Source organism: Cyprinodon variegatus, unplaced genomic scaffold (genome assembly GCF_000732505.1).
Source record: "Cyprinodon variegatus isolate N-32 unplaced genomic scaffold, C_variegatus-1.0 Scaffold48, whole genome shotgun sequence".
NCBI classification, from domain to species: Eukaryota; Metazoa; Chordata; class Actinopteri; order Cyprinodontiformes; family Cyprinodontidae; genus Cyprinodon; species Cyprinodon variegatus.
In genome coordinates this window covers 96,309-122,016 of record NW_015150501.1, presented here as the reverse complement: position 1 = coordinate 122,016, position 25,708 = coordinate 96,309, and the positions used below count along the sequence as shown (strand labels likewise).

General features: G+C 36.4%; 3 protein-coding genes and 1 long non-coding RNA gene across 4 annotated transcripts in view; 3 read left to right on the top strand and 1 right to left on the bottom strand.

Annotated features, from left to right (window-relative positions):
• Window positions 1-4,323, top strand: part of LOC107082199 (germ cell-specific gene 1-like protein) — a 5,457-nt gene extending 1,134 nt beyond the window's left edge. Inside the window, exons 2-6 of the mRNA XM_015370742.1 lie at window positions 1,843-2,025; window positions 2,147-2,194; window positions 2,288-2,440; window positions 3,592-3,703; window positions 3,799-4,323. Of these exons, the coding sequence (XP_015226228.1) occupies window positions 1,843-2,025; window positions 2,147-2,194; window positions 2,288-2,440; window positions 3,592-3,703; window positions 3,799-4,171 (869 nt within the window). The 3' untranslated portion in view covers window positions 4,172-4,323. The remainder of the gene's footprint in view (window positions 1-1,842; window positions 2,026-2,146; window positions 2,195-2,287; window positions 2,441-3,591; window positions 3,704-3,798) is intronic.
• A 1,530-nt stretch (window positions 4,324-5,853) lies between these two features.
• LOC107082200 (visinin-like) lies at window positions 5,854-10,588 on the bottom strand. Its single transcript, XM_015370743.1, has 4 exons — window positions 10,557-10,588; window positions 9,915-10,449; window positions 7,958-8,069; window positions 5,854-6,378 (listed from the first exon to the last, which is right to left on the bottom strand). Exons 2-4 carry the CDS (start codon window positions 10,293-10,295, stop codon window positions 6,290-6,292), a joined length of 582 nt encoding a protein of 193 aa, XP_015226229.1. The 5' UTR covers window positions 10,296-10,449; window positions 10,557-10,588; the 3' UTR covers window positions 5,854-6,289.
• A 4,780-nt stretch (window positions 10,589-15,368) lies between these two features.
• LOC107082197 lies at window positions 15,369-16,518 on the top strand. Its single transcript, XR_001481125.1, has 2 exons — window positions 15,369-15,545; window positions 16,461-16,518. It is a non-coding gene; the product is annotated as an uncharacterized LOC107082197 (long non-coding RNA).
• A 3,811-nt stretch (window positions 16,519-20,329) lies between these two features.
• LOC107082254 (C-Jun-amino-terminal kinase-interacting protein 3-like) overlaps window positions 20,330-25,708 on the top strand; it is a 21,071-nt gene continuing 15,692 nt past the window's right edge. Inside the window, 5 exon segments of the mRNA XM_015370836.1 lie at window positions 20,330-20,459; window positions 22,715-23,106; window positions 23,224-23,418; window positions 23,629-23,749; window positions 24,272-24,368. Of these exon segments, the coding sequence (XP_015226322.1) occupies window positions 23,008-23,106; window positions 23,224-23,418; window positions 23,629-23,749; window positions 24,272-24,368 (512 nt within the window). The 5' untranslated portion in view covers window positions 20,330-20,459; window positions 22,715-23,007.

Genomic DNA, 25,708 nt, shown 5'->3' with positions numbered 1-25,708 from the left:
GCCTATTAAATGCATGCGAGAACATGCACAAGCCCATTTTTCCTTGTGCACGCTCTGTTTAAAAGGTTGCTGTTTGCATCGCTCATACAAGCTTGGTTCCCAAAACAAGATTTGCACATTTCCACTATGTCAGACTCACCACCGGTAAGTGAAAATGGGGACGAGCATGTAGGACGGCCTTAGGTAAACATATCACCAGAATGATGACAATTGGGAGAACCACTTATTTTGATTATCAACCCGGAAAAAGAACGTCCTCCACTATACCTTTAAATGACATCACATCCAACTTGTGAGGTTTGCTTACTCAGTGACTTGGTGATCACAGTAAACTGAAATTTCATATTGCATATTAAGAATGGACAAAAAAATATGGAAACTCTCCAAACATTTCTGTTTCTGAATGGAGGTGAGAGGTTCAGGAGGGAAACTCTCCCCAGCACACTCCTATGCTCAACCCTGTGTAGAAATTGACAATTCTTGTTTTTAATCTCTGCTGTCAGAGGATGAGTTCCTGGGTGGAATTAACCAGGGTTTAGTATTAATCTCTGAGGTGTGATGATGCTCTCTAAACACTTATTTTTCCACTGAGGACAGCATGATGTCCCCTGCTCTCAGGTCTTTATATTTAAGCCTGATCCACAATGAGATTACTTTGATCACTACTTGTTTTATTTGTATAGAGAGATCTGACTTTATTGACGCACACTGTTACGAAAACGGCTTTAAAAAAGCTACTGGGATAATGAAAATTTTACTGACTGGGCAACATATGAATGCATTATTCAGAGTGATGCATGTATAGTTGCAAAAGGTACATATATTTTGAGGTGTATATTTGTTATTCTGACAGAAGAGCTATGAGGGGTTTGTGGGACTTTGGGTAATAAATGGGTCTTGAGAAGCCTTACAACTATTCCCGGGTGTAATCCTGATGAGAGTGTTTAGGTATTTGTGAGTGCCAGGAATGTTTTAAGTGCAAGCCGCTCAGACAAGCAAAGCACAAACTGTGTCTTCATCCTCTCTACATCATTCAATTGTTCTAGATGTGCTCCTTTATGACTGCTTGGTAGCGCTTGGTTTGAAAACCTTAAGGTCTTGCCTTTGCTATTAGCAGATGCATTGGTTCTGCTAGCATCTTCAAGTGGCCTAAAGTACTGTAAGTTTACAGAAAAGGTACAAAATCCTCTAAGTCTGTCATTGAGTCAGAGGTCATACCTGAATGGCAAAAGTGTGATCTGCTCTATTAGGGTTGGAGGTAAATCTCTACCTCAAGCAAATTAGTTCAGGTATCTTGGTGTTTTGTTCAAGAGTGATGATATGATGGAATATGAAATAAAAAGATGGAATAGGGCCTTAGCTGAAGCAATGCAGGATTTAATCCCATCTATGGTGGCTAAGAAAGGGAGTCCCAAAGAAAAGTTCATGATTAACTGGTCTGTCTAGATTCAGATCTCACAAATTACTTCAGTACCAGCAGTGGTCTTGGAAAACTTTTAGATTTGCCAGATTTCCCTTGACAATGTGTCTTAGAGGAAATAATTGTCTGGATTTCCCCCCTTGGATAGACGGAGGACAATTGATGGATGGATGTGTTGATTGCTATAGCACAATGTCAGTTTAATCCAACAGTTAACTTTCCTCATACATTTGCTTTTTATCTATTCAGTTAACTAAGATCAAAATCACATTGCTCTTATTTCATTGTACACCTGCTTGCTGACATACACCTGAAAAGTTAGGAGTATCATGTTCAATTTTCCATGAGTTGAAAAGGTATCATATCTGTTGAAAAGGTTCAAATATAAGCCTAAAATGCCTCACTTATTTTCTGTCAAACAGAGAGCCCCACGCAAAACCCTTTCAACCGCACACTGTCTCCAGACAGAAGAGAAGAGCTAGCCAAGATCAGACAAAGGCAGCTGGCCAATGCAGTACACTACATCTGGGAGACAGGAGAGGACAAGTTTGCCTTCAGATACTTCCATACTGGCTTCTGGGAAAGCTGTGAGAAGCAGAATGATGGTGAGACCAAGATTAACCCCTTCAGCCGGTCATAATGGCGGTCATAAAAAGGGAAAATATATTATAGATATTAGCTGTTGAAAATCTCAATGTCTTACGTCTGAATCGTACATTTTGGCAGGAGAGGTATGTCGCAGTTTCATCGACTTAACTCCAGGGGAAACACAAGGTGAGTTGTGTAATAGAAATTTCTTTCATGTAATCTCCACAGCTTTATCTAATCCTTCTTTACAATGATCATATATGTTTCCACATATTTCAGGAGTTCTTTGGCTGTCGGTCATTTCTGAGTTTACATATATTGGCCTGCTGGGGATGGGCTTCCTACTGATGTGCCTGGAGGTTATGTGCTCCCATAAAGAGATGCACGCACTAAAAATCAATGCCTTCGCTGCAATTTGTACTGTGCTGTCAGGTGAGCTTATGGTTTACCCTAAGGTACCAAAAACATTTGTCTTGGAATAAATTTGTCTTTTGTTAACGGAAGATTAATTGAACCTGACAATGAAAAAAAAAACAACCTTTAATTCCTGTTTTTGTATTTAGTGTCCAAACAATGTGAAGCATTTTTTTATACTTTGCTTTTTTAGTTTCTAAAAAAAATTTTAATCTTGAGCTGAATATATAATGAGGTTCACACAATAATACGACGCATTTCTCTCACTCTTCAAAGTGGGAAAGACAAGAGATTAATTTAATAGATCTGTTGATAGTCATAGAGCAGGAAACGGCTTCAAGAAAATAGTGACACTCATATTTGCTAATAGTTCCAGTCAGAGTATTAATAGAGATGTTGAAACTTCTGAAGCGGTGGCAAACAATCATGGAAAATGACTCACATTTATCTTACTATTAAGGCAATGATGGTGCAGAATATAAAAGCATCTCTTAAGTTCCTCTTGGTCTTAGGGTCACCAAGTCCTCATGTCTATTTGGAACTTTCACTGTGCCAAATTCCATTATCAGGTTAAACCCTTAGTTATCATACAATCAGGACCCTAGTTTGTTAAAACCATCTGTTCTGACAGCATAAAAAGCATGAGATTTAGTAAAGTTATTGAGTCATTGCTGAGATATTTCAAATTCAGGTGGATGGATCCTGTAACCATGGCATACAGGTGTTTATGTTAGAGCTTGTGACCCACATGCAGAGGAATTTTATTGACTTTCCCTTGGTGCCTGGGTGGTCAAATCATGCAGACTACAGTGTTGATTGTATACTAACACAATGCCAGATTGTAATTATATTGCCTCCTGTCTCGCTGCACCAAAAAAGTGAAAGGCAGATATGCAATTAGTAAGGGATATAAGACTGACATTTTCTGCAACTACGTGAGTGTTGTGTTAAAAAACAAATGTAGCAAAAGCTCCTCATATTCGATGTTAAATATGGTGTAAGTTCTGTGATGCTGTGGGCTTTTTTCTCTACTAAAGGAAAACTGATAATCTTTGTTTTTAATTCAAGGTCATAGTACCGCCACTAAGGATGATTTCCTATACAATATAGTATTTTGCATATCTTGGGTGCTTCTGGGTGCAAATGACATTTTTCTCTTTTTTCTCTAGGTCTTCTTGGGATGGTAGCACATATGATGTTCACTACAGTATTTCAGATGACAGTCATTGTGGGCCCTAAAGACTGGAGGCCTCAGTCCTGGGACTACGGCTGGTCGTTTGCGTATGTTACTGCTTAAAAACAGAATTGAAACAAAAATTTATCGAACACTCGAAAGTTTTTCTTTTCTCCTTACTGTTCAAACTGTACTTTTTCAGCCTTGCCTGGGTATCCTTTAGTTGCTGCATGGGGGCTGCTGTTGTCACACTCAATTCTTACACAAAGACCATCATTGAGATCCGTCGCAGGCAAAGACTCCGCTTGGACGAAGCAAGAGCCGCCGCTCGGGCCCCACCCTACGACGAGGTGGTTCCAGGAGGAGGGCTGTACTCAGTTAGCGGCCTACTACACTGTCCAGATGGGATGATTGACGTGGCGTGGGCGCCGAATGGCAGTGTGGTTGGAGTGGGAAACGGGGATGTACCGACACTGGTTCTAGTGGGAGGCTGTGGCCCAGAGGGGTGTGAGGACTGTGAGCGAGAGAGAGACAAGATGGGGGAGGCCATGGATCGAATTGATTCACCCTGTTAGAAGGACAAGTTATGCACACAAACTAAAAGGGCTAAAACAAACTGCATCATTACAGTGATAAGGGAAGCTGGCGTGTTTTGACTTGTTGTTCTATTGCTGGTGAAGATTCTCAGTCGTCCAGGTCATAGTCATTCAAAAAGTTAAAAACAAACCACTGGACTTTGTTTTCCAAGTTTGAAGATGTTTAGTTTCCCATCCAGAAAGCTTTCTCAATGTCAAATGTCTGGAGTAGCGTTGAGCTCCAGGCTTTATAGAGTAATCTAAGAAAAGCCTTTTGTTCTCTTAGAAAGCAGATCTCTGAGTCAAAGGTAGAAACAGAAGTTGAGTGCGGGGGTTATTTTAAGATAATGACTACTTTTAAAACAAAGGGTACGCTAGGCTTTTTGCATTATCATTTGCACTCAGAAGCACCACTTCTATCAGTCTGCATCAACCTATGATATGAGCTAAGTGATTAGCTTATCACACAGGGACAGATTGAGAGCGTACAGCTGCAGTAGACTTCTTTCAGTTCCTGAGGTTTTACCTGCCTCAAAGACATGCTTGATAAGTTGTTAAGTTTGGTTAACAAACAAAGCTAGGATGCTGCTTCAGAGGCAAGAACTGAAAAGGGGAAGCAATGGAATATGATGCAGCTCTAAACTGTTTCTTTCTAAACTTTTTTTTCTACATATTCAAAAATAATTCCTTGCAGACTTAAAGTCAACCAGTATGAGTCACCAAACTTGCAAACTGAAAATGAGTACCACTCTGTTAACACGTCCTAATGTGGAGGACTGTAATGCACACATTGGTCAAACTTGCAAACCAATCTGCATGTTTTATGCTTCTGTGCCTAAAATAGCAAAGCAAATGTATATTTCTACATGTAAAATGCAAAAATACCTAACTTTGTCATTTATACTTTTAAGATATTATGTCAAGCTTTTATTGTTCTCATACAGACTATCTAATAATTAATCTGCTTGGATATTAAATGTTTCATTTTCCAAGTCTGCTTTATGTGGTTATGACAAACCTGTGAGGAAATAATGAACTTTTACACCAAAAAAGCTAGCAAATACAGTTTCTGTGTGAAGATAAGCAGACAGGCCCGCAGAGATAAAATGATTACAGAGGTTTTGGAAAAGTCTGCTCTCATGTTGAACAGAAGATTATGTGTAAACCATTAATCCTGAGTTGGATGGAACGGAGGAGGAGCAGAGAGGAGACATGCCGAAGGGACCGAATGGAGCGAGTCGTTGGGGGTCAGAATGAAGGTTGGAAAGAAATTCTGGCACACCTTCAGAAGGAGACTGTGTGGATTTTAGCCTCAGCTTCACCATAGCGTCACATGCAGGAAGATTTATGGGTGTGTGCTCGCAATACAACAAAAGATTATATAGGCATTAATTCACAAAGCTAGATAAAATGGCCTAAATTTACCTTTAATATCTGTAGGTTACACTTTTGAGATAATCCAGGATTAACTGCTGGGGATTATACAATTGAAAACAAAAAATAAATAAATAAATAGGAAAAAACTAAAGCGCCATTTTTGTCAGTCACAAGAGTAATAGTATAAAGTAAGTTCTGGGTCAAAAAGGAAATTAAAGGGACAGATAGATAAATTGATTTCCAAACAACAGATGTATGAGAAAACCTTTAATTTATTGTTCAGTGAATAAAGCACAACACATAGGAGCTAAAACCTCAATTAAGGTATTTAAAGTCTGTAAAAAAGCGATAATAAGCTAACGTTTTTTTGAGTTTCTAATAAGTTATTCTGCAGACCCCAATTTTAAAACACAAATTTACCAATTATACAAGATAACTAATGCATACTGCTATTTTTTACTGCATTAGTTCATGTGTAGGTTTGATATTTGTTTGGGCTATTCTATAACTTTTTTCTACGGGATTCTGTTATGTTAAAATGTATTCACAAACAGTTAAACAACAAAAAAAAAAAAATTAAAAATGGCTTTAAAGTTACAGTGGAGACAAAACAGAAACTTTTATTTACACAGACGGACGAATGAAGTTAACGACAACGTCTGATATGAGGAGGAGAAAGTAGGTGGTGTATAGGAGCTCCAGGAAGGTCAGAAAGGGAGAAAAGGTAAAGTAGGAGAGACTTCAGTGTTTAACAGGTTCGTACTGGATGAGACGCATTGCATTCTCGTTTTCAATCACTCCCTTGATGAACTCTCCTTCAGCCAGTCGCTCTGAGGTGGAGGAGAAAAAAGAGGAAGAAAACAGTGAAAGAGATAAATCCCCTCTTATCTGTTGTAATCGTGAGAGAGACAGTTGCAACAACGATAGCATTAGTTACAGTTTGGCACGACAAAAGGTTTAAGGTTTATAGTTTAAGTGTGGATTTAATCCATGTAGCTTTACATCTGATTTTCTTTACTAATTATACATTGAAATATTCTGCTTTACATGAGTTTAGGGAAGAAATTACAGCCAGTAATGTCTTTAAGGTTATATTTATTTATTTATTTATTTATTTTTATGCAAAATAATTCTTCCAGTAAGCTGAACAACATTTTTTTTTTTTTGTAAAAGACATTCCTTTATTGCACATGAAAGGGCTCCATTAAATATCAGGTACTCTTTTAAAATTTAAAAAGTGATTTTATTTTAGTACAATATAAATATTTATATTTTAGTTATGTGTTGTGATCCAAAATAGGAAAAAAAATGTAACTTTAAAATAAATCTAATGTAAAATCTGAAATACTTTCTGCAAAAAAAGGAAAATATTTAATATTAATGTATTAGAATCTTAAAAGATAAGATAAAATTTCCACATTAACTAGGCATAAAAGTAATTAAATTTATCTGAAACATCAATTATTATTCAAAGAACGGATTCTGTGCACAGTCTATCTTTTCAGATTTATAAAGAATAATTTTAAAACACTGTAAATATATATTAAAATGTGTAACCAAATATATTTTAGTACTTTCTATTATTTTCTTTGACTGTAGCTATTTCCTAAAAAAAAAATCTTGAATGGAGTTTTTATATAACATTAACAAATTTATCATAGTTTTTTTTTACATAAATATTTTATAGATTTTAAAGTAAAAGTGTATCATACAAAACTTTTTTTGTTGTTTTTTGTTTGTAAAGTAACATAAAAACTGATATTCTACCGTAGCCTTAATCATACTTTTACTCAAAACATTATGTTTGCCACTCTAGAAGATTTGCTCATAGTTCATAAAAATGTAAAGATTTAAGTCTAGGTTTCAGCTTTGATATATTACCTGTTCACAGCAAAATAGAAGAATTAAAACTCAACTTATTCCTAAAACTATTTGCAATTCTTCTTCATTCATCGTTGGTTTTTACTTTATTTTATTTTCGGCTATCGTAAATCTAGATAACATTACAATTGCAGTAAGCATTTTATATCTTGAAATAATCATGATTATAACAAATATTTTTCCTAAAAAGGAAAACAGAAAAAATGCAACAAAATAGCTGTGTGACAGCTACTCGAGTTAATTATGCTAAATATAGATTTTATTTTCTCATAGAACAACCCTTGTAAATAGACACTTGAACATTTGAGTTACTTTAACATAGAGGAAATTAATCAAATAAAATTCTTCCTTTCTGACCTGGTCATCAGATATATATGTTTAATGTTGATCAAAACAGGATTACTCTTATTTTAAGGTAACAAATGTGTCCAAATGCAGAGCAAAACCTTTGAAAGCTGAGGTAATAAAGCATAGAGACATGTGGGGTGCTCTCACTCTGGTCGTCAGAGTGCATGTCACCACGCTCACCATTGTCTTTCTTGTTGAAATACGCCCACAGCTTGTTAGCTCTCTTCTCGGGTGTATTCTCATCCTCCGGTAGCATCTTCTGCTCCTCCTCAGGGATCAGCTTAAATATGGCCTAAGAGGGGGGTTGGGTGGAAAAACAAAAACAACACAGGATGAAAATCCTGCCACATTCTTTCTTAGCTTTACTGGACATGTTAAAAGCACAGAAATTAACTAAGCAAGAAGCATTTAACAGTGAAAGCTTTGAAGGAGCATCTAATCAAACCAGTTAGACCATCTCTTAAACTCTTGCTGGTTTAAAGTCCAAATTTTCTTTAATATCATCACCAGTCTATTTACAGCAGATTTATGGAACATTTTTATAGAAATTGTAACATTTTCAGATTGTGTTGAAATTATGACTTGGTCCCCAATTTAACAGTGCACTCTAGTCAAGTTGCAATGAGTCAGGCTGAAAGGGGGCTGAAAATGACTAAAACTCTGTTTACTTCAGGTTCAGTCCCATAAGTGTGTGTCCCACTTAGAGAGGATGCACTCGTCTCCAACATTTAAGACACCTAGATTAACATGGATTAAAGCCAAGACTCAAGCTGCAAGCCAAAGAACCACGAAGTCGACTCTTTCTCTTACTGCGCTTTACATCACTCTTGTTCCACTGATCTTGTGGTCTGTATAGTGCAAATGCTGTAGCTAGACTATACATAATCTAATTATCTCCATCTAGATAACAAGGTTGTGAGGATGCAGTCATTTATAAACATAGAACGAAGCGGTGCCAAAGCTGCTTATCAACCTCGAATGAAGCCTGATGTATATGTCAGATACTTTGCAAAGCTAAGGCCTTAGTTTCATCTTTAAATTCATCTATGTTAAATCTAGATTTAAAAATCAAAGTGTATGTAAAATGGAGTATAGTCTCTAACAGTTGACATGTATTTTTTCAGTTCAAGAAAGACTTGAAATTAACCTGTTGTCAAAGGCTATTTCTTTGTTTTGTTAGTGCTTTCTTTAAGGCTAGTTGAGTCTTGTGACTGTAAAAAAAAATACAACAATTTCACATAAAGACTGTAAACATAACCTTATGTTGGACTAAGGCCAGTTGGCCAGAAGAGAAATCCCATTACAATTCAAGCTGGATTCTCGGCTGATCTTCCTAAACCTCTTACAAATCTTTATCATTTGTCTTAAAACAGAATATGCGGCCTTCATAAGACTGATTCTATGAAAACAATGCACAGTATTTAGCTTTGTAAGGCAGAGTCCGACACCTTTCTAGTAAAAGATTAGACCAAAGTTGACTGATAGTCTCCTTATGAGGGATAGAGCTCAAAAACACTCCCTTCTCTTCTGACCGACTCTGCCCCTCATGTCTGACGGCTAAACCAATAATCACAGAGATTTTCAGGAGATCAAAATGACAGGCTAATTGAAATGGCAATCAGGGCTGAGACCTACATACAACGACAAGGGTCTCTAATTTCCATTTACAGACAGCAACAGTTGAAATGATCTAAAAAGAAGATGAGAGAAAAGCGGGAATTTAAACCATATGATGCAGCAATAACAAGTTTAGATTTAATAAGCACAACATGAAAAAATGTTAATCTCATAAGCCTCACAAGACAAATGCTTGACTGTGGGGTTGGATTACATCTTGCCAGTTAATCTTTATATGTCACGATTTGTCATGAAAAAGACAATCTGTTCAAATCTGTCTATATGCCTTCATATAGTTGCTACAGTGGAAACAGTAACAGCTATATGTAGGTATATATAGTTACTCAAACAACTTTGAACTCCAGGATGACATTTATTTGACAACCAATAAGAGAGAACATTAAAAAGGCGGTGATGCTTTGCTCTAGCTGAAACATTGGTCATATTTAGATGATTCCAGTTTTCCTAGAATAATAACTCTTAAACCTTTGACGTTGGTGTTTTCCAGAACCCCCCTCACCTGGCAGATTTCCTTAACCTCTGTCTTGTTGATGTACCCGTTTTTGTCCACGTCGAACAAAGAGAAAGCCCACTCCAGCTTCCTGGTGGTCTTCCCGCTGGAGGTCATGTGCAAGGCAATGATATACTCCTTGAAGTCCAACGTGCCATCATCGTTGGTGTCGAAGGAGCGGAACACATGCCGCGCGTAGCTCTTGGCGTCAGCCTCAGGGAAGAACCGAGCATAGATTTCCTCAAACTCTTCTGGTGAGATTCTCCCCGTGGGACACTGCTTCTGAAAATTCTCATACCACTGGCAGATTTCCATCTCTGTGAATTTTGTGGTTAGCTTCAGGTCCTCCAGGATCTCCTTCGATATCGCGCTGCTGGTGGTATTTCCCATGGCAGTTGCTTTTAGACTCTTGGTAGGTTTATGTGCTTGAGACTTCAGTCCTTTAGATAGTTGTTCTTCCCTGTTTCAAGAAGCTATCAAAAATATTTGTGATCACTGGTTTGGTTTCCTTGAAACCAAATGCCCAACAGAGGCCTATAAGACACTGTAGATATGCCATGGTGTTAGAATAAAAAAACAGGGATTATTTGCAATCTATCAACATTTTAAATAGCACTACAGAGTTGATCAATGCTGTACTGGAAATCTTACCTGGGGTTTGTGTGAGTAGCAGATAATGGCTGAAGAACTGACTGTCTGGACTGTTGAACAGTAAGAGGTAAGGATGGTAGAGGGAAACACCCCTAGAGGAGGTGACTAGGTTAATTCTGTTAATGAGGGATTTAAAGTGGATGAGTGTTTGACCAAAGTGAACCCACTATCCTAATGATCTCTGTTAGATCTGGAAATCTAGAAGGATCTACACTGAAAAAAAAAGAATGCAACCATTTTTATGCATTTACTTAATAATATTTAGTTACTTTAACTCAATTGTTTCATGTTAGCAGGGAAGGACATAAAACAATTGTGTTAAAGTAACTGAATATGATTAAGTAGATCCCAAAAGCGGTTGCATTATGTTTTTCAGGGAACTTTAATGTGATGCCATGTTTTTTTAAAATTAACAGCGCAAAGTATCGTCTCTATCTTGCAAAGACATTGAGGGTATTGTCATGCCTTTTACATAATATAATTAACAGATTTAGAAAATCAGAAGGAACTTAATGATATAGAGGACAAGGTTTAAATAAAACAGTCCTTAATAGTTGTTTATTTCTTTCGACTTAATAGCAGGATACTGGGATTCCAACCCAACCTGGGTGCCTTCTTAATTATTCACATCACCTGCCCCATGTACATGAGCATTTTCACTTTTTCCCTCCTTTACTTATTTCTTTAGCTCAGGAACACTTCAGAAAATGTATTTTGGTTGGTGGAGTTTTACTACATCTAAATGTTTTTAAAGTTAAAACTTTGCAAAGCGAATGCAGCTTCCCTATAAATTGCTAGTTGCATATTGAAAAACAGTGCTGAGGTCTAATAAATAATCAATTATTCAATTTCCAAAATCCGCTTTGTTCTGTTCAGGCACCCAGTAAAGCCAGGTGCCTATTTTGACTGCAGTTAAACTCAACTCCATCATATAAACACTTACTCCAACAATCAGTTTTACATAGAAAGGTTTGGGTTGATATTTGAAACTATGAGTTACTTGCTGCAAGGAATCCAATGCATTGAATTAAATAGACAAGACTGTACATAACCCCCTATGTTATGTTAGGTAATGAACATTTGATTAGTGTACACAACAAGAAATTGTTTTCAGATAAGTTTAATATGCCAAGGTAGTCATGTACATTTAGCTTGAAATAATGAAAACCCTTCAACTTATATTTCTGTCTCCAAAAAGAAAACTGCAATACATGTTGATTGTGATTTTATATGATGCTCTAACACACAGCTTGGCATTGCTGTAAAATTCGAAAAACTGTATATAAAGCTAAAAAAATAAATTATAAAAACATCCAGAATGAGTAATATGAATGTGTATTTACCCCCTTTAAAAGTGATACCCCCAAATGAAACCCTGGAGTAATATAATTTAAAAACAGACTTTAACTTTAAATTTAGTGTTAAGTTTAAGTGAAGCCCTTAGTGATTTTTTTAGAGAACATTAGTGAACAGAAAACATCACGAAAATAGACAACAGAAAGGTTAGTGATAAAGATATAGAGGAATTTCGGGCAGATTTATGTTATAAAACAATACAGAAATCACTACATTGCAAAAATATTTTAAATCTAAATAAATAATTTCATCTTAAAATAAGTGATTTTTTTCTTGAATTGAGGAGATAAATTTACATTCAAAATAAGAAAAAAATTATTCAATCGTCTTATTTCAAGTAGATATTATCTAATTAGAGTAGAAAAAATCCAATTCCATTGGCAAATTAACCTTTTTGCCTACTCAATTTAAGGGTAAATAAACTTAATTTAAGAAATGTTGACTTATTTCTATTCCAAAACTTATTCACAAACCTACAAAGACATGGCAGCCACTTAAACTGTAAGAGCTTTAATCAAAGCAGCTCCCATGTCCTCCAAATTAACTCTAGAGGAGCTGCAAAATGCAACCAAAGTTAAAACAGACATCTGGCTAATAATCTGTGGTAAAACTTGTAATTGATACTCACAGATGTTCTTCTTTTAACATAACTGATCCTGAGACATTTTCAAAAGAATCATAGGCAAAAATTAGATTTTTGTCTTGCACGTGAAAATATGCCCACAGTAAGACACAGTGATGGCAGCAGTATGTATCGCTTATTAAGACATAAGACAATTACATAGAATATCAATAAATTAGGTTGATGATTAAGATTTAGTGTGGTGAAATGAAAAATATCTTTGAGTATGTTTTGTTCCATCTGGTATTTGTTTAACAAATGTATTTTTAACTAAATAAATCATATGTTAAAGGAAAAATAAGTCTCTTTATTTTTTCTAAAATGATTTAGAACTTACCAGGAAAAAGGTGATTTAATTTTCAAACCGGAGAATATTTTTTAATATTTTTTAATATATTTAAATTATTTACATAATCCGAAGGCTGCTGGATAACATTTAAAAAGAAGATTTAAAAAAAGATACACCCTTTAGTTTTAACATTTAGGTTCTCTGCCTGCTGTTTTCAAATACATATCGTTTAAAGAATTTGGTAATTTTCTGCTTTGAGATTTCTTTTAATTATTGCATATAATGTATGTGTCTTTATCATCATGTTCCTAGGTTAAAGAAGAGCTTCTTTATAAATTAAAAGCACTTGGGTGCATACGGACCCTCAGGCAATATTTCACGTTCCTTGCCATCTTGTATGTCTTTTCAGAAAGCATGCTTTCTAATTACACCCAACCATCTGTCCAGTCAGTTTGACTCTCTGGCTCAAAGCTAACTCAAGTCCCACCTACATCCTTCAAATTACCATCAGTGCTCTCAACGTCCTTCCTGTCCTTCATGAGCAACTATGGCGCCTTTTTTAGACTGAGCTGTCTGTCTCCATGTTGGATTTACTTCAGTGAGCTGGATGCTTGAATTTGATCCCTGACTTTCTTCTCTTTAAAATTACATTAGAGGTGGCTGCATAGCAAATCATGTTACATTCCCTACAAAAGATAAACCTGTAACTGAGTGGAAATTCTTTTTTTGTGTGTTTTTTTGGGGCCAATATTTGCATGCAACACATTTTTATTAGATGTCTTGATGACGTTTAAGGGGATAGCCTTCTTAGACACATTAAACAACAGTTTGTGTGAAATATTTTAAAAAGATGATCCCAGTTATTGATTCAAGTGTAACTTAAACTAAAGGTTGGTGAGTCCTGTATTGCATTACAAAGGTCTATCGATAAACTTTAAGTATCCCTACCCAGAATGCAATGGTTTTTGGTCAAGAAGGATATGTTTTTCAAGAAGAATATGCCAACTGAGACCATCTATTGGATTACTCCTGCTCTGCCCTCTACCCTTAGCCAATTACCATCATCCTGCTTGGCCGTGGGGCTACGTCCAAAAGAATTACCTCCCCCCGACACAAAACAATCCCTAACATGTGACCTGAACTATAGAATGAGCTAATTGCCAGTTCTAAAACAGGCAAAGATTTGTGCTACTTTTAAAACGTTTTTCCAACCATGAGGATACGTGCATCATTTAGGATATACCTGCAGTTTGGATCTTAGAGGATGTGATTCTCACAATGAGTAGAAAAGGTCGTACAACTGCTCTTCAAATCTCTAGTTTTTTTAACAATAAAAATAAACACATTATGCTAATTTTGCAAGTTGCGCATGTTAGTGGGGGTGTGTGAGTGTGTGTGTAAATTGCGCTTGTAAGAGTTTTTAAGGAGTGGACGTCAATCTGAGAACACCTAAGAAGATCTATTTGGCTCATGGCAACAACCTTATTGGCTGGGCAGGATTATACCCTATTAATGGACTCTGTTGAGCTTTACTTGTGCTACATTATCAACGGTGAAATGTCAGTCTGAAATTTGTATTATTCTTTCTGGATCTCTTTTTACGTGGCTTTAAGCAGGATATTTATTTATTTTAGGGATTTAGTTTAGATGGTAGATCATATAATAAGAAATGATTTGTTTGACAACACTGTTTGGACTGATGAATACTCCCAACACTTGGAAAGACCAGGAAATTGTGTTCATGTCTACACCAGGGGTCACTAATCTTTATAAAAATGAGGGGTTCTTCATAGTTATTGACTCAAAGGATGGGCTACAAATACTGACCTATGAACTGGAGGAGTCTGCATTCACCTAAACTTCATAGATAATAAACATATTACTATTGTTTCTTTTCATTTCTAATTTAAGTTTAAATATTGTTTTTTTGAAATCCTTATAAATGGTTAAATGTTCTAAATTAATGATATTATGAAAGGCTCTAGAAATTATAAAAAATAAGAGTAGCAGCATCAAATAAAAATGTTAGACTTAGTCCACTCGTTCTGTGTTCAGAAGAGGCTGAGGGCACCACATGTGGTCCTTAAGGGCCCCTTGATGACCCCTGGTCTAAACCATGTAATTTACATCGAACTTGAGTTTGTTTGGATTGACTTGAACTACTAAGAGTAACAAATGGAAGTCTGAGAAGAAATATTAACCAAGACCCACTTTCTCCTTTGACACTTCAGAGGAGTTTTAGATGTTTTGTAAAAACACACAACTAGTGGCATAAGAAGCAGAGGGTGAATGCTGGGCTGGACAATGGTTTGGGAAAAGAAAACTTCTTTTTTAACCAATACAATGCCCTGGTCGGACACAACATAGACCTTAAGCTGAAAGAAAAAGAAAAAGAGGAAGGGAGTTGTTTCTAAATAAATATCTGTTAATGGGTTGTAATGACGGGTAATGACAGACGAGAGCTTCCTTGCAAAACAAGGAAGGAGAGGAATAAACAAACTATGGCTACAATCTTGATAACTTTGTCTACAGTTTAGTCCAAGAACCCAAGTAGGCAACATTTGCAAGGACTTGAGCATCTGCTCCCATTTTTACATCTCCCAGTTAAGAGAGAACATCGGCAGCAACCACAGGCTTTAATACATTTACATTATTTGTGGTATTAAATCTATTGGAACCTTACCTCTGAGCTTCTATTGACTTCTCCTGGTTCAACACTGAGGTAAGCAGTAATCTGCTTTTCCTTCACAAGACAATTTTACAGATCATCTAAGATTACAACTTTAACATGGTATCTGGATTTTAAACATATAAAGTATGTTAATGTTTAAATCAGGGTTTTCAGTTCTTTTTATTTTGTTTGGATGGTCAGCTAAAACTATTTCATGAAAACAAATGCAAGGCTGGATTTAAAGCTTGGCATATTTAGTTATGGAGTAGTATTAGACGTTAAAGTTTGAGATGTATTCCAGACAACAAACATCTCAAAGGAATGTCACATATGTATGTTCATGGAATGCTGCAAAAGCAGAAGTGAGGGATAAATATTTACTTTGTGTTATTTATTTTACGTTGGGTAAAAAAAAAAATCTATTTAAACAGGCAGAATACATCATCCAAAAAGACCTTTAATTTCTTGCTACAACCAACCAAATCTTATTCAATTTTTATTGATTTGTTGTAGTATATCAATGCAAACTGAGCTTTATTTTTGTGGAGGTTAAGGTCAATAATACATGGTTTCTAACTTTTAGAGGAATATGTTAATTATTCACCAGAGTCCCTATGATTTAATGGTTTAAGTCATTGACTTGAATATTGGGGACCTGGTTGTGTCATAAGAGCATCAATCATAGAAGGAAATATGGAGCCCATTGCATCTCTGGAGGATCTGCTGAAACTGAAAGGCTAGTTAGCAGAATCTGTTGATAGCTATAAGTCTGGTAACCATTTTACATAACTACCCTGTGTGGAAGACTGAAAGACATTCATTGTGAAGAAAATATTTTTCCCATGTGCAGTTTGTCACAAATTATGTAGAGGACAATTTGGGGAAATCCAAGCAGAAACTGTGGAGAGAAATTTCATACAAAGTTACTTTGCTACATTTTTAACAGGACTCTGGGTTGTTTTATAGGTGAAGGAAAAAGGAGGAAGTTTCACTGAGATCCATCTCATCTGATTACAAAGCTGATAAGAAAACAGCAATGGCAGCCAAGATGGAGACCCTTGATCCTTCAACTTTGCCAGATGTTACCTCAGCAGCTTCCTACCAGTGTCGGCCTGAAACAGTTACTTTCTCCAGCGGAGTCGTCTCAGTGGCAGGCATCACTGTGGTAACTGGCGGAGTGGAACTCTCTTGTAGATCCTGTATCCTGGCCTTTGGTTTTTGGGGAACTCTGATCGGACTCAGCTGCTTGGCTGTGGCGATCTGGGACCAGCTGGGTAGGTTCCAAAACGAGAACTTTACCTTGCTAGGACTTGGGCTGGTCATACTTGTTCTCAGTTTTTCGATGGTGGCCATCGTGCTGGTGTTTCACCTCCTGACGAAGAAGAAGAGAGGAATCAGAAGAGAGGAGGGAAGAGAAGGAAAACAAGTTCTTGTACAAGAAGGTCAAGTGATTAAAAAGGTCACTGTATAAATGAGCACTACTGACAGAAACAGAAGTGAACGTAGCATCTGTTTAGATCACCACTACACAATATTTGGTATAAGGGATGAATATAAAGGGGCACTTATGCTTCATAAGAAGACAGTTTTAGAGTATTTTACCCCACATTGGCAAAACTTCAGATCTGTCTCTCCTTCTAAATTTAAAGAAGAATCTTAAGTGGTGCCTCTAGCTTTTTCAATCCTGGCTTTTTTCATTCAGAGGTGGTCCAGTGGGTCAATGTAAAGAGGCTGAAGAAAAAAAAATACTCTCGTTTTTCACAGACTTGATGTAAGATTCACAAATCACTTGGTGTCAATTGACAATTGAAATGAATATTTATTCCTTGTTGATTAACTAGATTAGTTCAAATTCAGTGTTATCAGATAAAGACAGTCCAAAGCCATATTTGCTTGACAGGTGGGGAGTGTTTGCCTAGTGGTTAGAGCAGGGTGCTTGTGCTCTGAGAAGATTGCAAGTAGCCGGTTTGATCCCCACAACCTGCACTCTGGGTCCCTGAGCAATACCCTTAACCCCACACTGCTCCCTGGGCGCCACACAGTGGCAGCCCACTGCTCCCCAAGGGGATGGGTCAAATACAGAGAGTGAATTTCTCCAGTGTGAGATCAATAAAGTTCAATTATTATTAGGTTGTGGTGCCCGATCCCCATTGAATGTACATGTGGATAAGCAATACAAAAGTTATTCAGGCTGAAACAGATAATTTTTTTCTCCCCAACTGCTCCTGCCTCTAAACTATACCCTGGGCACTGAGCCACACTGCCCAAAACAACCTTCCATGTAAATATTTCGTGTGTTTTCCTATTATACTCACATTTTTTGAAGATGGCTCACTAATAATTTCAAAATATGGATAGCGTTTGTGTTCAATATGTTTATCAAAAATGTGTATTGATAAAATTACCTTTGATACTTTACTCCGGGATGCAGGAATCTAATTTTTCTATGTATTTTTAACAAACCGCTTTATAAGCTCTAATATGCCTCTGCTGTACCATTCTTGTTTTCTTTGAAAGAATCAGATTTATATTCTCTTCTCAGTTGTTATCCATAAAATATGCTGCTGACAAGTCATCAAATATAGAAGGCAATAAGTTAAATGTTAAAAATTCAAGTTTGTTTTTTAACCTTTGCTCTAAAATTTGTTTTATGGCCTTCAACTTATGTTGTTTTTTATAATCCTCACTCTCATTTATAAGCAGTCAAAGGTATAGTGGAGGATGCTCTTATTCCGGGTGGATCATCAAAATAAGTGGTCCTCCTAATTGTCAATCATTCTAGTGATATGTTTACGTAAGGCTGTCCTATGTGCTCGTCCCCATTTTCACTTACTGGTGGTGAGTCTGACATAGAGGAAAAATTCTTATCTTCTTTTGAAAAGTAAGCTTGTATGAGATGTAAACAGCAATTTTTAAACAGAGCGTGTTCAAGGAGAAATGGGCTTTTGAATGCTCTTAATAAGTGTTCCCTCTCAGGAGCGGATACAGGATTGTGCATGTGCATTTTTTATTTTTTTTTTAAGAGGAGAGGGCGGGTCTTTTTAAAAAAATCACCAAAATCTTACACTATACCTTTAAGGACTGTTGATTCTGAGTTGTAGATTTTATCATCATCTATACCGAATACACAAAAGTTATACAGTTCTGGGCAAAGGACTGAGACACAATGCAAAAAGGTTATATATCCATGTTTAACAAATGAAAACATTAGATAATATATCACGGGTGTATCATTTTACTAAAGCACTAAAGATATTAGTGATGAAGTTTCATTATGAGGTATGTGTGACCATTAGCCCACATTAATTTGCTTGCTAACTACGACAACTTAAGATGTCTGTAACTATGTCTAAAAACTTTAATAAAATATATTATATAATAATTTGTTGTATTTTTTCACTGTGAACATCTATAAATAGAATAAATATATATTTATATAATAATGATGATCATACTTTGGGGTGCCTTTTTACTGTTTTTTTTAACCTTTCACTTCAACTGTAGTGGTGATACTAGCTAAAGAAGAATTTCCAGAAAGACCCTGGCTGGGATTCAAACCAAGGACCCTTTTGCTGCAGTGCAACGGTGCTAATAATTTAAGCATTATGGAATCCAGTTCATTCCAAATGAGAGAACAGCATGGAGACGAATGCAGTTGATAAATTCATGTCAGGTGGTAAAATGAATATCGAGGTCAGCGTTGCAAAATAATGGTGCTTTTTACTTTGCTTGCAAAGAAGGTTGTCCAAAGGCCATCCTGAAATTTGATATTCTATTGTTTTGTCTCTTAAAAAATCAGACAGAACATTATTTCAAATACAAATGATTGTTAATAAAACAATCACTATTAAGCTGATGAAGATTCTCCATCATCCAGGTCATAGTCATTCCGTAAAAGTTTAAAAAAACAATCCACTGGACTTGATCTCCAAATCTTGGAAATCAAGTCCAGTGGATTGTTTTTTTAAAATAACTTTATGGAATCACTATTAATGGTCAATTTAGGTATTTGGTAAAAATATATATATTTTTTTACCCTAACTTGTGTAATTGCTTTAATGGTAGTATCTAATGTGATATCAATAAAGTTCAAATTTGTTTTTATTATCATATTTTCACTATTTGCATACTGGAGTAAAACTTGCTCTGGCAGTTATATTCACAAATAATTTCTTGGCTGTTCTATCCACCTCTGGTTATAATTTGAGTAAAAGATGAAAAAACTGATATAACTCTACACATTGAGGTGATATGGACAAAAAGTTGGGAAAGAAAAGGATTGAATAGAAACCTCAAAGATCAAGGAAGAGAAAGTCAGATGAAAACAATAAATGTGTTGTTGTCTCCCCCTGGCGGAGGTAAAAGGAATGTCACTCGGACACATTCCTTTCCTTGTTTGAGGTGTTTCTTCACCGCCTTTCGTTTTGCTGATTTTACGGAGACATTAAGCGTATCGTAATAAAGGCTCTTTTACACAAAAGGCTACAGAACTCGGAGACACCCGTACCAAATTTGCTCTAGTTTATCTTGACATTTATCTAGTACTGCTCTCACTTCCAACGTGGTAAACAGTAACATACTCCTTTAAAGCCCTAACACGAGAATAGTCGCTTATGTTATCATATACGTGATATGTTCGCATGCGACTTGTAAAGATCACCTGACTACCCCCTGTAACCTCTTAAAGTCACGTGTCATCGTTCAAGTTTCAGGAAGACTTTTTTTTTCCTTCCGAAAACAAAACTACGCACGTCCCGCCTCTTCTCTAACCACATTGGTTACTGTCCATAATATCAAAGCCCTGATTGGTTTGTTGAAAAACAAGTCAGCGCACGTCAAAATTGGACAACAACCCTCTCCTTAAAACTGGTTTCAGTAATTGACACCTTTTTCGAAGAAAAACTTTGCAAAACTGAGAGATATTCGTTTTCTTAAGTGAAATTAAGTACAGAATCGGCGGTTAAGGTACGTCTATAGCTACTGAATACGTTAGCAACACGGCTAGTTTTTCTTTTTCTTTTGCTGAAGTGACAACTTTGTAAACTTGCTGCCAACGGTCCTGAAGGTGTCCACTGTCAGTCACTTGATTTATTCATACAGGATGGCAAAGGGTGTCGGACATTTAGACTGGGGTCATTATTTCCTTATTTTGATAACTAGACATTTCTGCAGCTTTTACTGGATCCAACCAGTTATTTACGCACCGTTTGCGTTTAAATGTAATCTCGTACAGTTCTGAATGATAGATATTTAAAATCCAAATGGCTGTCTAAATGGTGTGTACTGTATATATATATATATATATATATATATATATATGTGTGTGTGTGTGTGTGTGTGTGTACTGTATATATATAATTCAGTCTGAGCCCAGAATAATTATAATAATTGAACTTTTTGGATCCCACACTGGTGAAAATATCCTCTGCATTTAACCCATCCCCTTGGGGAGCAGTGGGCTGCCAATATGCGGCACCCAGGGAGCAGTGTGGGGTTAAGGGTCTTGCTCAGAGAGCCAGAGTGCAGGCTCTGGGGATCGATCCGGGTACTTGCAACCTTCTCAGAACACAAGCACACTGCTCTAAACTCTAGGCCAACACTCCCCTTGAAGAAGGAATGAAGTCCAGAGGAGTGTAACTGAGCTGATTACAGAGATCCAGGAGAGAAGAGAAGTAGCGACCGGCAGCAGCCAGAACATGCAGAGGAACCGAAGGGTCCAGAGTAACAAATCCAAGACGGGGTCAGAAGACAGGTCCAAGTTCGATAACAGGCAGAATCCAGGTAACAGATCAGACAAACAGAACAGAATGGGTGGTCAAAAAAACTCAGAGCATAACGTAACAGGGTACGCTAGAATTAGTCTCACAAGAAGCTTGAATTATATGGCACCAATGGCTCAGAACAGATGGATTAAATAGAAGCAGGAACAGGTAGATCTGGTCAGAGATGATTATTGCAGGGCAGAGCAAAGCAGCTGAGAGAAAAAAAAGTCAAACCAAGCGATGGGTGCCAACGTCATGACATTTAAATGTTATCGCTTAGCTATTTGACAATGTATCCAAAATGCTTATGAATAAACTATATCTAAATCCTTTCCATACATCTAATAAAACTTTTTTTTNTATATAATAGTGCTTATATATATTGATTTATATTCTTACAATATTTTTATTGTTAGAACTTTAATACTCAAAAAAAGTATTGATACTCAAATTCTATGTCTGGATATGACACTAGGTTAGCATGGTATTGATACTTATTAATACAAGTGCTGTTTGCATATTTTTTGCTGTTGTTAATTTTAGATTTCTAGTTTATTTGAATATTAAAAGATATATAATGCAACAACCAACCTTAAAATATTGTTAAACTGTGATATTTGGGTGATTTATTTGCACACTTATTTAATTAACAGAATCTGTTCATGTTCAATGTTAAGAATGAAAAGGTGAGATTTCATACCTTAAATGTCTTGTCCTTTCTATTACCCTTGGTACCATAAATCACAAAGAGTATCCAATTTTGGAATTTTTGTATCGTAACAACCCTATATAAGACTGCATGCTTCAGTTTTGGGTTCTGATCTCAGTTTAGATCAGTTCACTCACCTAACCACCCTTTCTTAAAAGAGATGATGAGAAGATTAAAACAATATTAATGTATCTCTTGTCAGATAAAAATACTGCTACTAAATAAAGTTGTTTTTTTTGTTTGTTTTTTACAACAGATGTAAAAAGAGAAAGGGGGGCAAATAAAAGCACAAAACAAAACAAATAAAATGCTTTTCTAAAAAGGCTTATGTTAATACCAAGAAAGAGAAAAGTGTCACCCTGAAAATAGTTCAGAGTTGGCTCACTGAAGTGATTATCCAATTTGCAGATTCAGGCATCCTGCATCACAAAGTGCTGCAGTGCAGACAGTAGGCACACCTGCATCTACAGACCCCTGGCTAGCACTACTCCATGTCGAGACCCTCACCAGCATCTGTGTTTTTGGATTTTTTAACAAAAATCACTAAAAAACAATGAAAGAACCCTCTAAAATATTCTTTGTAACTATACACTGTGATTGTTAAATTATGCTTCCTATATAATTATCTAGCAATAAAGTGGCTTTGGTTGATGTTGAGCCCTATGGTTGCAATTCTTCTGTTTTTTTACAAGTTGACTCAATCAAAATATAGAGAAAAAGTAATCAGTTTCCTTTCTTCTTTTTTTTAGGATGGGCTCTGAAACATTTTCTTACACCATGGAAGCTCGAAAGTGTAGCAGCAGTTTGCAGGCGGCAGTCTAAGAGGATGCTGCGCTTCCTAGCTACCAACAAGAGTAAAGCTGTGAAGAATGGGTGGTGCTGGTGTTGGCAGAAATGTCAGAGAGCTAGCTAGACTAGTTATATTAGTTGAGGGGGAAAGGCATTCAAACATTTTTCTCAGAGTTTGAGAAATTGTTTGTGTGGAATTTGGAGGACATTTTGATAGTAAACTATACAGTATTAAAAAAGAACCAAGAAGCCGATGGACTGCAGAGAAAAAGTGCTGTGTGGGACTGGGGAGGTGGAGCTGGACCCAAACATTGTCAGTGAGGAGGCAGGAAAACTTTATGCAGAACTTCAAGTAAGTTTTTTTTATTTTCTGTCCTCTGTAAATTTTTTACTATCAATGCAAATGTAAGTAAAATGTCATTTGCATGTGGTTAAACATGTTGGCTTTCTCTTCTTTGCAACACCATAGACTGTTATTGAGACCTATGGGGAAGGTGTGGTGGAGTCCCTGGTGCCCACATTCGTGTGGGTCCTGGAGGGGCTGGCCAACTGTAAAAACCAGCTGAGGGAAAGGGAGGAGGAGGCAGAGAGGGAGAAAGCCGAGCGAGAGGAGCTGCTGGAGAGATACCAAGCAGAGAAAGCTCTGAGGAAAGAAAGTCAGGAGGTTGGACTTGATACAAAATCCATTAATTGATTGATTAGATTTATTCAGGTGGGCTATTAACTGCATGATATTTAGGGTTGTCCTGGAAAAGAAACAAAGCTTTTTAAATCTCACCAAATTACCACAAACTTGTGCAAAAATGACAAATATAAGGTTTCATTTTTTTGTTTTTCTTGTTTTTCTGAGTTGTTATATATGGGTTTCCTTTAGAAATATCTAGAATTGGATGACCAGTTCGAACAAGAGAGGAGAGCCATGAGGGGGAGGGAGAAGGAGAGGGAGATGCGAGAGAGAGCTCTGGAGAAGAAGGCAAGACAGCAGGCTGATCAAGGTGAGTTTTTTTTTTGGTATAAAAAATGAAGGCTGTGTTCACAATGTCTTTTTTGACTAAGGAAACATCAGTAAAAGACTCAATGGCCAATATTTATATAAAGCCAAGCAGAAGCCATTTCTTAAATTATCAAGTGTGTGTATTGACTCACATTTTCTGCAACTCCAAGTCATAAAAGAATGTGTATTCATATGGAGCAGATTTTCTTTTATCCCTCAAATATTCCTGGTTTGAATTTGTCTCAAATATGTTACAAGAAAGTTGGATAAAGTCTTTATCTTATTCTAAATTGAAATAGACCTAAGTTGGTCTGAGTTGTAATTGTGTGTATGAATGGGTTTGACAATCTGTCCAGGGCGTACTCTATCTGTTCTCCATTGAGCATTATACAAGGACACTAGTCCCCCTGTGACCCTAAATTGAAAATTGATTTAAAATTATGGATTAAACATATATTTTAGGCAGCATCTCAATTTCTTTTGGCTTTAAAGACATTAAAAAGTTTGTCTTCTTTCCTTCCAGTGGTGGCCTTGGAGGAGCAAAAGGCAAACCTTTCTAGAGAGCTGAGTACACTGAGAAATGCTCACAACAAGGTCAGATACTCTTTTGCAGCCCATACGTTAGCAATGCTTAACAGAAGTTTATAAATAATCTTTAGGGGATGAAGATTGTTTATTACTTTTATAGATTTGTTTAAAATCTTGTTCTTATGAGGCAGAGTCTAGCACTGATATTTAAAAATATACTGTGAGTAAACAACTCCAATTCAAAGACAATTCCTCATTCATGCTGTTTTATCATATCAAGCTAAGATACACCTGTAGGTGGTGTCACATCAGACATATCAGCAGCACTTCCCTCAAGTTTTCTTCAAATCATACCTCCATTTCTAAACCTCAATGATACTAGGTTCAGAAATTAATGGGTTTCAGGTTTTTACGTATTTCTGTACATATATGTATTTGACATACACAAAAGGAGAAATATAAACTAGCATAAGATGAATAATTCATAACATTCAACTCTGGTATCAGTGTGGTTAAAGGCCTACCTGATCCTCAGAGCCCTTAATATCAGTTTACTCAGTGTTTCCCAACCCTGGTCCTTACAACCAACTGTAAATGAGTCACTAACATTCTTCTGCTGCACTTTGTGAGATGCTGAGGAGGTGATGCAATCAATTTAATCAGGTCTACTGGATCAGACAGACTGAAAACACTAAAGACACAAACCCAGAGGGCTAGTATGTAGAATAATGCTCTGGCCACCATTGGAGGTTTGGTGTTTTCTGTACAGAGTTACTGTGTGTGTAAATTCTGTCTCCAAGTTGGAAATTGAAAAGTTTCTTCTTGGTGTATCTTGTCAAAATTGCACAAAGGAAGTTCCCTGCATTGGAGTGTCTCGGTTCAAACTTGGAATATTTTTTTTAAACAAATTATGACACAATAGAGAGAAAACAAATATGGCTAATATTAAAGTTCTTCTAACAAGTTCCCTAAAAGTTTGATCTGCTACTATTTATTGTAAGACATCATCCTGAAAACAACCAATACCAACACCAAGTAACTTTTAATCTACATAAAATATTTTCATAACTTTCGGAATTATATGTCGATTTAAAGCTAGCTAAATGACACCTCTGTCATTGTCATATGCGCTGGTCCTCATGGGAATTGCAGTCTTCCTTCAGACAAAATAATACACCTTTTGACCACTTGAGCTTTTGAACTGAAAATTCTTTAGAACTGCCTTAAATAACAATTGAATATGCATGTGTATATACAATTAAAATAGCATCTGATTAAATTTGTTCAATCAATACACATGGGATGTATTAATTTTTCAGCCACAGCTCTAGTGCAGTCATCCTCCAACTACTTCCGGTCTTCTTCATCTTTCTGTAAGACAATACGTCCAGCTGCAGATTGCGTGACCTATGTGATGCAAAAAAAAAAAAAA

Coding starts and splice junctions, on each gene's coding strand:
- LOC107082200 (XM_015370743.1), bottom strand. CDS start 10,295: ATGGGAAATACCACCAGCAGCGCGATATCGAAGGAGATCCTGGAGGAC. Junction 8,070..9,914: donor AGGTTAAGGAAATCTGCCAG/GTGAGGGGGGTT, acceptor CCCCCCTCTTAG/GCCATATTTAAGCTGATCCC. Junction 6,379..7,957: donor TTTCAACAAGAAAGACAATG/GTGAGCGTGGTG, acceptor CCTCCACCTCAG/AGCGACTGGCTGAAGGAGAG.